At 35.3% G+C, this 12,043-nt stretch overlaps 1 protein-coding gene across 5 annotated transcripts; it reads right to left on the bottom strand.

Annotated features, from left to right (window-relative positions):
- Nucleotides 1-383: 383 nt before the first annotated feature.
- LOC147856224 (uncharacterized) lies at nt 384-8,520 on the bottom strand. 5 transcript variants are annotated; one of them, XM_087329377.1, is made up of 15 exons: nt 8,404-8,520; nt 8,093-8,232; nt 7,396-7,591; nt 7,199-7,285; nt 6,905-6,995; nt 6,554-6,635; nt 6,003-6,045; nt 5,572-5,743; nt 5,402-5,500; nt 4,734-4,814; nt 3,444-3,582; nt 2,189-2,375; nt 1,931-2,091; nt 1,763-1,793; nt 384-796 (listed from the first exon to the last, which is right to left on the bottom strand). In XM_087329377.1, the coding sequence occupies exons 2-15, from the start codon at nt 8,225-8,227 to the stop codon at nt 618-620; spliced, it is 1,683 nt and encodes a 560-aa protein (XP_087185503.1). In that variant the 5' UTR covers nt 8,228-8,232; nt 8,404-8,520; the 3' UTR covers nt 384-617. The 5 variants fall into 5 exon arrangements, 3 of the variants coding, with proteins under 3 accessions (XP_087185503.1, XP_087185504.1, XP_087185505.1); XR_015530695.1 differs by lacking the exon at nt 8,404-8,520 and having other exon boundaries at nt 688-796; nt 1,931-2,084; nt 8,093-8,344; XM_087329378.1 differs by lacking the exons at nt 1,763-1,793; nt 8,404-8,520 and having other exon boundaries at nt 8,093-8,342.
- Nucleotides 8,521-12,043: the final 3,523 nt, after the last annotated feature.

Genomic DNA, 12,043 nt, shown 5'->3' with positions numbered 1-12,043 from the left:
GAAAAATCATTTACATGAGGTAGGTTAACATCTAAAAAGATGAAAATAAATGTGCAAAACCATATAACACTTATGACAAAAAATGTTAACACTATATCAAGAAACATCCAAAACAAAGTTTGTGAGAAGAAAATAGTTTAGGGTTTATTGAAACCCCATGTTATGCGAATGATAACAAATTTCGCATAGAATACTGTATGATACCATGAACAAGATGTACTGCCAAAAAGCATCTCCTGACGATATTATAAATGATAATTAATATAATCTTCCTTATTTTATTTTTTTTCCAAAAACTCTTCCTTCTTAGTTGCCTGTTGTATATGTAAATTTGTTTTTATGACTGATATTGCACATGTGAAATCTGCTATGGTTGCTTTTGCTCCAATCAACTCATTTATTTCTTTGTTTATGTAAAAAATTACAAACATATGGTCTTCATATCCATGCTCATGGCCAACACCTACATGAGTGGATTCATGAAATTGTGTGACCACAATGTGCCTACAAGATAAGAGACTTGTCATATTACAAGTCAATAACCTCTTTGCCTTCAGACATCGTAACTATATCTGTCTTCTTCTTTTTTCTGAACTTCCCTACTCCACAAAAAGCAATTAATCATCTTCATCATCATCATCATCCTCATCATCTTGCTCAAAGATAGGATAACCTGTCTCTACATCACTGAGATCAACGTCTCTCATACTCTCTAAATTCTCACCTTTATTCAAAGGAAACTTCTCTAAAAGCTCTTGCAGATAGTTCTTCGGAATGTTGTCGAATGAATCCATATCTAAAATGCAATCAAAGATTCAACATTGTTGACAGATTTATCAAATGCATACATGATAGATAATACCCTTCAATGCTACATCACATATATTTATGAGCACCATACTGAGAAAGTGGGATCTGGTTCCCTAGTTCAGTAGTTGATCATGGGGTGCACATTAACCCCATGACTTCTTGACAGAAATGTTACATTACATACAAGTACACACCCCCTACGTAACTGGGATTTATTTCCCACCTAGTCCTAATGGTCGTTCATAAGGCTTTATGGCACAACTACAAGCAGACATTATGTGCACATATGATGTTCCTATCCATGATGCCACTAGATCGAGGATGGAGTCCACCACTTCAGAGGAGAACACTACATCACATAAAAGCACACATACCATTAAGGCCACAACTACACAAAGACACTATCCACATACATGTTCCCATTCTTGACACATCAAAGGTCACATCTCCTACAGGTTATAGACACAACAATACATCACATTTTCACACGCACTCCCAATCCAAAGCAGGATCTATGATGACCATGGGTATAAATCCACCAGCTACACAGACAGTACAGGCACATCAGTGTTCATATCCATGATGCATCAAGATCAGGTTGCGCCAACAACTTTTAGACAGGATGCTATGACATATTTAGACAAGTCACATCAAGCCTACAACTTATAGACACAACAATACATCATATACACACGCACTCCCAATCCAAAGCAGGATCTATGATAATTATTGGGGCATAAATCCACCAGCTACACAGACAGACGGTACATGCACAGAAGTGTTCATATCCATGACACTTCAAGATCAGGTTGCACCAACAACTTTTAGACAGGATGATACAACTTTTGGTCTACTACATGAAAATAGTATGTACACATCAATCACATATGACGTTTAATCTGAACCCAATTTGTAATCTATGATTTTGATGCATAGCAATAGAAAAGGATACAGCTGTCTGTACTGTTCTGAAAATGCAGTTCCTGCAAATATTTAAGATTTGAGTATTATATTTAGGGTTCAGCATTATCTATAAAGAAATTTATATTGTTTCCATCCAGCATAGACGTATCATTTTTATGGAAACAGAGATAGAGAACAAAAAACATGTGAAATTTACCTCAAATGGCTGATATTCATCTTCCTCTTCCTCTTCTTCTTCCTCCTCATCCTCTTCTTCATTATCAATGAAATTCATATTTTGTAGATCGGCTCCAGATGGAACAATCCCAACAACATTGGCAGCAAGTAATTCATCCTCTTGTGGTAATTCACTGTTACCTAAGCAGTAAACACTTTCATTATCATTAAGGTGGATTTGAACATTAGACTCTTATTGGGGAGCATTCACTTCCAGTTGGTATTGTATTGAGCATACCATCATCGGCTTTTGCTTTGGGAAGATTACTTGGAATCATGGCTAGACGTTTCAGTATGGCTAATTTTCTGGATTCCATCTGCTCAAGTTCTTTTGCCGTATCTCCTGGTATCAGACTGAGAAAACGTACTCTTATATGATGTCGTAACCTGATAATTGTTGCACGGCTAAACCACCCAGTATATTCCTATTTGCAACAGACTATAAAATGAACCTCTTTTTGATGTAGACATGTTTTGACAGAATCAATCAAAATATACATTAGGTTGATTACTTCTAAGAATTAGGTAACATACGAAATCTTACATATAAGAATGTGATATTTGTTTCCAACAAAGGAATGTTCTATAATAAACTCAGTTCTATAGACTTCAATACATCCTTCATGTTAGTAAAATGACCTTAAGAATTATTGCAAAAAATCGATATTTAAAGAAAATATAACTCCTCATCAATAGCACCTCTTGCATGCGATCTTGTTGATCACATTCAACAAGGAGCTGTATTGGGGCTTCCAATGTTATGCTTTCAAATCTGCTGCTTTTGATGAAGCTATTGGTTATGCATACTGCTAATGTTGATAACTAGAATCAGAAGCCCACCAAAACATAGACATGTGATTTCAGTCAAAGTCAAAATTTCCTTTCCTTTTTTTTGGCAGACTGTAGGAGAGATTCAACCCAAGAAAATACCCTCTTCCATTGGCTGATCAATCAAGCCTTGTGAAGCTCAATGACTTTCACACATATTCTCTACATAATTAGATTTGACATTAAGGTTCTCTCAACGTAGCTATGGGCCTTGGTTCGACTCAAACCCAATCAAACTGTTAAGCCATGGTTGAATGGTTTACTGATTGGAATATTAAACGGTTTGGTTTGGTTTTTAAATATCATCAAACAGTTTGGTTTCAGTCTGCGTTGGTTCTAAAACTCGGTTTATCAGTTTTTTACTTTACTTTTTTTATTTTCCAATGGTTTAATTAAATCGATGGATTAATTAATTGACTTGAATGATTTGGTTTAGATTTGTGATTTAATGGTTCCATTTGGTTTCACTTTTACTTAAGCAATTTGGTTTAACTAGGTTGGTAGTTCTTAAACGGTTTCGTTTTGTTTTGTTTTGTTATGAATAAATGCTCGGTTTGGTTTGGTTTCCAGGCCAAGAAACATATCTCAAAGATCAACTTATGTCATCAAGTACCCAAAATTTGAACCTTTAGTCAAGAGACAATTATTAGGATAATCTCTCTTACATTGCATGTAGATTGCTCTGCAGGCATTCTGATCTGACTTTGGATGTACTCATCATCAAGATCATACAATTGCAAATACGAAAACTTTTTTAATGGAGCTTCCTTAAAACAGCAAATATCACTCCAAGTGATGGATGCCCTGCACAAGAAAAATGGGAATGCTTAAAATTTTCACAAGTTAAGCTATGATTTCTAGAACGCCAACGGGATAAGCATGGTGGCAAGTAAGCTATAGAGAGGTGTGGCGTGCTGTAATTAGCCATTAGTTCACCAATATAGTTAATTAACCTTTGAAGAAGAAAAACTATGAAAATTTATCATTAAAAATTCAAGAACGGAAATCAAGAGTAGAAAATGCTGAAGCCCACATTTGATATTATTATAATCGTCATTATAGCATCTACTTAACTCCCTGATTCACTTATTGCTCCTTCTCCTACCTAAACATTGCTCCATTATTAGTCCAATCCCTTGCCACTTAATCCACCAATGTTGCAACCTCCATTCTTCATCACAACTTCGCCTCAACCATATCATTCTCTCAATAATCAGGCTAAGATTGAATTTGGACACAATACATGGTTAAGCTAATTGTCTCAAGTTTGTGACGAAAATGATCTAGGGAAGAAATCGCTACCTTTAACAAACCATTGATCCTTTAGAAGTTTCCATTAGTATCAATGTGAACTTGGGGGTATACCTTAGAGCCTTTCATGAGAAGATTGGCAAGAAAGTGAACAATGAGATTATGACGTAGAGGGATGCCTTTATATAAGCTACAAGATGGAAGCTCATCGGCTTCCATTATTGACTGTTCACTTGCCACAGAAACAATGTTCACATTTCACATTTGCTTGACTCTTGGCCATAGGGCTCTACACAGGGGACACATGCAATGCTAGTCCCCAAATTGTTGTAATATGAAGCTCACACTTACCCATATGAACTCAGTCATATTATTATTATCATAAAAAAGGTGGCTATAGTGTCAACAATAATGTGAGATGGACTTTTAGTAGATGAGAAAGTAATTTACTTAAAGGTTGCACTAAAGTAATAGCAATGTAAGAATTAATCAACTTTGACAGTATAGTAGTGGAGCAAGAAAATGATTGCATTCCAAAATGTAAGTAAACAAAAAGGCAGGATATTTACATACTGTAGAAGAATATTAGCTTGCATTATTGTTTCTATCCATTTATATTTTCAAGTAACATTCTTGACTTCAATAATATTTGTGACCCTTTTTAAGCTCATGATCTAATGAAGATAGATTTTGAAAATACTCACGCTGCCTCTCCCTTCTCAATCAAATATGCTTGGGCTTCCTTTCTCACAGATTTGGGCACACGAAAGTCAACCATTTGAAACCTATCATTCCAAATCAGAAAAATATATTCACAAAAGATAAATAATATATGACACAAGGGCATCCATTCATAACCTTTACGTAGAGACCTAATCTAATAGCTTTTCTTGTAGAAGGTTACATATCTTATACATTCCAACCATTGCAACATTTTTGAGCAAGTATAGTAAATGCTAAATGCAAGGTAGTTCTTTCACTGTACATGATAAAAATATTTAGGCACCTACCTTTAATCCAGAATAGATCCTTGGATATTATGATTCAACAGCACAAATAATCTGGATACGACACATTCTAAGGTAGATGTGCAATGTGTATGGTATGGTTCCAGAATAGAACATATTTATCAACATTTATATCTCTCCAAGCAAAATGTGACAATGAGGATACCTCCGTGAATGAGTGAGCAACACAAATAAAATTCCTAAAAGAGAGAAAAGGCAAAGAAAAAGAATTGCATGCATCCAATGCATATGCCAAGAAAATTCTGATGGCCACCTCTCCTTCCCCTTCTCCCCTGAGTTTACATGTAAGGTACGCAAGGAAGGGCTAGTAGAGGATGTACAAAAATATCACATAAATTACTTACATCCTTGATTCTGGATCTTTCCGAGGGTCATATCCATTTCTTATCCATAATGTTCGAAAAGGACCATAGGCAAAGTAATATGATAACCTGAATAAAAACCTGAAATACAATTCTGCATAGATTAGCCCCAATGCTTAGAGAAATAAATTTTTAAGTGTAAAAACATATACCTTCGTAACTGCACATCTGTGATACAAATCCCCTTTCCTATCAACCGGTCATTGATTGTAGATTTTGCCCATATTGGTCTCTCTTCAAACAGGTTTGAAAGAGTTGATTGTGTGTGCCATTCACTAGAATTCTTATCAAGACGGTTTTCCCAGTCTATCTTGGGGGGTATCTGTGAGCTTATGTAAAGGTTGAACAATAGATTGTATCAAACCAAATATATATATATATATATATATAATAAATTAACTTCCATCCTTGACTGTATCCAACCAAATATATATCTATATATATATATATATATATATATATATATATATGTATGTATGTATATATGTATGTGTGTGTATATATATATATATATATATAATAAATCAACTTCCATTAGAAGCAAACAACGCATAATCTTGTCCATTTGAGACTTTTTGGATATCTTTAATCTTGAAGTCGAGGTTGAAACAAGGAACAATCTCCGTCTGCACACAAATTAATTTGTCAGTTGGAATTGCAGTATGTCTATGGTGTTGGATGATGATATAATCCTGATCAAATTGATGCTTTGATGCTTTTATAGCATGCATAAAGTGTTTTATAGACACTTCAGCTTCAAATCACTCCTAGATTTGAGCATTGACGTGGATTAGGAGTTACACTAAAACTCCTGAGGCCAGTTGATTAATGATCAGCTTTCATCTTCTATGTATTTATAAAGACACTTAATTAATCTCACATTTTCAATAGATTGCTAATCATAAAGGTCATGACAGAACTTTTTATTCTTGTGGGAAACTTATTCCGGAGTAAGGACATTGTCAACGGTGATGAGATATATTTAACAAATTCATCAGAGAAACTACACTTATTCATTTATGCATTTATCAGGAAACTAGATGATAGAAGATACTCAATTCTCGATAAAATGCTTACACAATACAATTGTTGGTTAAATGATAAAATGATTTCTAAATAGATAGAAGTTTATACTTGAGAATCTTGTATTTCCCAAGGTTGTTGAGTAAGCAATGCTTGGCGATGACATGCTCTTGAGACATCAGATGGTTGCAAACTGCAAGAACCAATGTTTTATTTGTTGAACGATTTTTTAACTAAATATATAAAACGACATGATGCTTTCAGCACGAAACAGCTAACGGCCAAGCATCAAGGTAAGGGATGAAGAGGAAGTGAGGGAAAGGATAACCACAAAAAATTGCGACACATTTATAATAAAAGCACAATCCTTAGCATCACTCTTACCTTGCTCTATACTACATTATCGACATTGTTGCCTTATTTTTCAATAATGTGAAGCATATTCTGGCTTTCAAAACTTACACAAGTTCTTCAGGCATGTCCTTTACAGAGAATAAAGGTGGTGGAAGTAACAATATCTCCTCTTGCTCCACATCCATAAACCCCCCAGGATCTGAATCAGGAGCACCAATTTAAACATTGTTCCATTAAAAGAATAACTAAATCTTTCTTCTCAAATTAGCATCTTTCAAGATCATGATTGTCTATTTTAGACAAAAAGGTCTCATTTAAGCGTTCTTTTCTGCAAAAAGTTTATATTATATGGAAAGCCTTTAGAGACTAGGTGTCTTATATAGAAATACTTCCACAACTGACCAGTATGAAGACTCTGCATTCGCTGACGTTTCCTCCCCTTTTCAAGCTTCACATGAATGGGTGCAACATATTGATAATCTGCCATTCCTGAAATTGACACTATTCAAGGACCATTACAGATATGAATTTTTTAAATATGAATTCATCAATGATTTGCATTGACATTTGATAGCTGAAACTGATGGTTCGAAACTGACCACTAAATTCATAACATTGATCAACTCTAGCAATAATGTCAGCCCTGACCTCTTGGCTTGAATTCTCATTCTCTTTATCCCTAGAGAGTTCAAGAACTAATCCTGATATACCACGGAGCTCTCCAAAGACTGGATGAGCAAAGGGATCTTCAGGACGAAACCTGAGCTCTAGATAGTTTGATTCAGATGACCGTGCCTACAACGAATTACATTAGTAAATAACATTGGGTTATTCACATCCGAATTTTTCAGATTTATAACAGGATATTATCACAAGGCTGATCTCACAGTTTACTTTGAGTTGCACACTGATGTTTTCCCACACAGTTTGATATAGATTTCATCTTTTAGTTTATGGAGATAACATGGAATGCCAAAGAAAACACCACAAATTTTAATACCAGATTTCCTTCCCTTTCCAAACATTTCCAGTCAAGAAGCTCAAAATTTAACCCATGTTTTAGTGAATGTGAGCACCTTTTTCCCGACACAGGCATATAAGTGTGGTTAAGATACATGAAAATGTATGCATCTGTGTTTGTGAAAAAGGCACTTGAATGATTATTAAAAGCTCAACATGATACCCTTGTTTTTTTTTCCATACTAATTCATATCAACATGATACTGTAGGTATCCCTGAACAACCTCTATTTTCCCAGACTAATTCATTGAATAATGGAGAATGTAGTATTCAAACCTTCGAGATGGCTTCTTGGCCTCCCAATGTCTCGACAGCTCTATCGAGAGAAGAAGGATATCCAGGATAGTTCACTGCAAATAGTGTCTTTTCAGGTATAAGACCCTGGATTCTTCCATTTTCAATGAAACCCATCAATCCTGCAAACTGATTTCGAATGGTGTAAAAGAAAATCTCATCAAACAGCAACAAAACCAACACAGTGGGAGTGCAGACATGTCAAATAAAAAGGGAGGGCGGAGATGAAGAAAAAAAACTAATTTACTTTTTTTTTTTTGGGGGGGGGGGGAATGTGTTTATAGGCATTATACCTGTTAGAATCGGAGAGAAACGAAAACACGATTATGGTGGTAGTGATGGCGATGATTCTGTTTAATTCAGGGTTCGAACCTTGGACCTCCAATAGTGGAAATATTTGCATCAATTTTCCGTGGTCATGGTGATGATTCTATTCTGCTTACTTTGAGGGTTTCGAACCTTGGACCTCAGATAGTCATGGAAATATTGCATCAATTTTCAGCTAAGGCACTCACACTTCTTCAATGCTTTCTCTTGGAATAAGAATTTAACCGTCGAGAATTTCAAGGAGAATAATAGCTGGAAATCGGACTCGCTTCCGATCAGAAGCACCACCATCACATTGAGGGTCACGACAATACCTGGTCATTCCATGTTGTGGCACCTATCATCATTCAGTAGGGAGGTGAAAACTAGCCCCATCCTATAGCATGTTGTCGGTTGGTTGGCCTGAACTACCCAGCTCGTAGTGTTTCCCCGTCTCGTGGACAGAACCATCCAACAAACAACATTCGCCAACTTTTGCTTCTCAAAGTTATGAAGAGCTGATAATCGGAAGGATATGAAAAGCTTAGCCGTTTTTGTTTTTTTAGTGTGCTCGTGCGGACATCCCACAAGCTAATTCATCCCTTTTGTGGTGGTAACTTTGTGACTCCTCTAGCTTGGAAATCATAAATGCCAAAGGATCAATGGTTGATGAGACATGTGCACATTCATCTATCGTGCCTAAGACTCGACACATATTGCATCGAAAGTGTATCGTTTGTATATTGCCATCATTCACAACTACATTTGTATGTTGGATATAGCATGGTAGGATAATTATATTGTTTTCATGTTGCCCTCTCGACATCTCTTAGCAATTGCTCTATGTCTACAACCTACGTACTTCGAAGCTTTTGCAAGAGTGTTCCATGGCTAAATGTCGCATTATTAATCTCTTCGTCGTTAATACAAAGTCGGTCTTTTTGGATATCTTAATTCTACTTTTGTCTTCAGCCCATAATCTATCATAGAATACTACTTGCTTCATCATCCTCTTCTCTCAAAGATGTTGTACTATAAGGAACACTTCATGCACTTCTCTGAGTTAGGTTTTATTACACATCCAAAATATCTAGATGTATTCTTACCACATGCACTAAGGGTTGCCATTGGACAACTTAGAATATCATCTCACCAACTTGAGATTGAGAATGGTCGTACTAATGGAGTCCCTATGGGGGAAAGGATATGTAGGTTATGCCACATAGAGATAGAGGATGAGTACCATTTTACATGCAAGTGTCCCACCTACAACGAGATAAGGGCAAATTATCAAGACATACTTGTTTCCTCTCCTACCCTCCCCAAACTATTAGATACTCTAGATATAAAGAAATTAGGCAGATACATCCTAGAGCTAAAACAATACAGAGAGAATAAGTTACAAAATGTTGACAATAATGTTGCTAATGTTCACCAACATGTAAGAAATGAAGTTTTCCAAGAATAGGGGGAGACAACGAATGTTGACACACCTACACCACTCGGCCTTTTCCTTAATGAAGCAGAAAACCAAAGAAGAACCAAACACCCTCGAATGCCGAGTTTCAAAGCAACTCGACGTGGTGTAGAAGCAATAAAGGAAATAAGGGAACGTGAGCTACACTACCTAGAAGCCATGGTTGGGGCACTCTATACACTGAGACCATGGGTCACACCCACATCAAAACACTTTGACCTCCCACGTCTTTTTGAGAGGCTTGGGTGGATATGAAATTAGGCTTAGTGCAAAGTCACTTCCTTTTATCGAGTATACCACATTTTGTACACTACTATAACTCTTTTAGTTTAAGTTCTATTTTTACTTTATTTTATTTTAGTTATGATGATTGGATAAATACCCATTTTGTTGCAAACCAATTGTCTCATGGGCCAATTTTGGCCTTAGTTAATATATCTTTCTTTCTTCCTTTTCTAATGGGTCTCTAAGCTTGTCGACTTTGTATCGCATACCCTCAAGATGACATATAGACATCTTAAGTGTATGATCATTAAAAGGGAATCTTAATTGCGTAACACTTGTACTAACTTAAGAAATTTGGTTTTCACAACAACTATACAAATGATAAGGACGTTGATTGTTTTCTCTAACATACAAACAATCTAAGAATATATTACTCTACAATTACATAATACCATGAGATAATCATGCTAGTTTATCATCGTCCTATCATGCATGCTAGATAAAACCTAACCAATATTTTATGGTTTTGGTCACTTTACATTGATGGGACGACCATTTCATGCCATCCACTTTGCCCATCACGCAACCAAAATATGTTACATTCACGTCAATGAACCCAAAAAATTGGGTGGATTAGGTCCCATTTTATGCCGCAAAGACAAAGTGCAAAGTCTTTGTCACTTCTTTTGTATTTCATGGCAATACTTGTCATGTTTCTTAACCTAACGCTTCGTTTGGTATAATAAATAAGGTACACATGCATACATGGTAATCCTATCCGTGAACATTATAAAAAAATACGAGAAATGAATCAAACAATTAAATCCTACATGCATTGATTTAAGAATAATATACGAAATGCGTATGGTTAATTAATCCCTATTTTAAATGTAGTTAGAAACAAATATCTAATGCAAGCATTGTGTATATAATATGCAATTTAATTTAGAGCATACAAATATATTATAGCCATTTAAGATTTATTAAAACATGCATTCAATTGATTCATGTTTTAATCTTTTTACAGCGTGCATTGTTTAGGTGTATGTATATGCACTAATTGAATGATAAGTGGTTTATATAATGTCTTAATGATATGATTAACTATAGTGATTAATCGAGATGTGAGTAGCTACAATAATTAATGTCTACAAGACATACGGAGTTAAGAGATGATGCCTTGAAAATCAAGTAGAGAGTCTCTTATATGTACGTTTCTTCATGGCTTTCAATTCTCTTCTCAATTTCAATTAGGTTATCCATCCCTCTTGTTTTAATAAATTTTTTTTATAGATAATGTAGTTTGTAGGTGATTTAAAATAAACAAATGTTTATTTTCTACATTGTAGCTACAATCCAATCCAACTTCATAAAAAAGATGAAAATCAAAATGAATTTATAATAATAATTATTTTATTTAGAATTGTTGTTGTTGAGGCGTAATTGACCCAATTTAATACATCACCATTTGTAATCGTTTGGTAGTGATTGGGCATAGGGTTTGTGTATACATATATACGATCTATGAGTTCTCCATACAAAATATGCCCCGCACTTTGTTTAAATTCTACCGTCTCGTGTTATTAATAGAGTATGAGGGACAGGGGTGATTTTTCGTAGGTTCTCACCACTTTGCGCAGGTTGAGAATGCATGCATCCATGTATGAAACGGAGTCCTCGAATCAGTCAACGTACATAGGTGTACAATCCATTCTACATAGTCATTGTCTTTACGATTGTTTGCTTTATAATTTCATTCCATTACTCAATAGTTATTCTATTCCAACGTATTTGCATTCACATTATTTGGTTTCCCTTATACTACACATTTGACCATTTTGGCTATAGGTAAACGTTTATCACATTCATGACTCCTAAACACGTTTCCACTTGCATTTCTCACAAGTACTTTCACGAGTCATACT

This window comes from Azolla caroliniana, unplaced genomic scaffold (genome assembly GCF_043228905.1).
Source record: "Azolla caroliniana isolate FFs.n. ecotype wild unplaced genomic scaffold, voAzoCaro1.0.p SCAF_13, whole genome shotgun sequence".
In the NCBI taxonomy this organism is placed as follows: domain Eukaryota; kingdom Viridiplantae; phylum Streptophyta; class Polypodiopsida; order Salviniales; family Salviniaceae; genus Azolla; species Azolla caroliniana.
The sequence above is the reverse complement of the archived record's forward strand: the minus strand, read 5'-3'. Positions and strand labels throughout refer to the sequence as shown.

Bases quoted from the DNA above. Each gene is read 5' to 3' on its own strand.
- LOC147856224 (XM_087329377.1), bottom strand. From the start codon at position 8,227: ATGGGTTTCATTGAAAATGGAAGAATCCAGGGTCTTATACCTGAAAAG. The intron at 7,286-7,395 runs GTCAGTTTCGAA...TGTCAATTTCAG, and splicing joins TCAATGTTATGAATTTAGTG to GAATGGCAGATTATCAATAT. The intron at 1,794-1,930 runs GTAAATTTCACA...AAATATTTGCAG, and splicing joins ATGAATATCAGCCATTTGAG to GAACTGCATTTTCAGAACAG.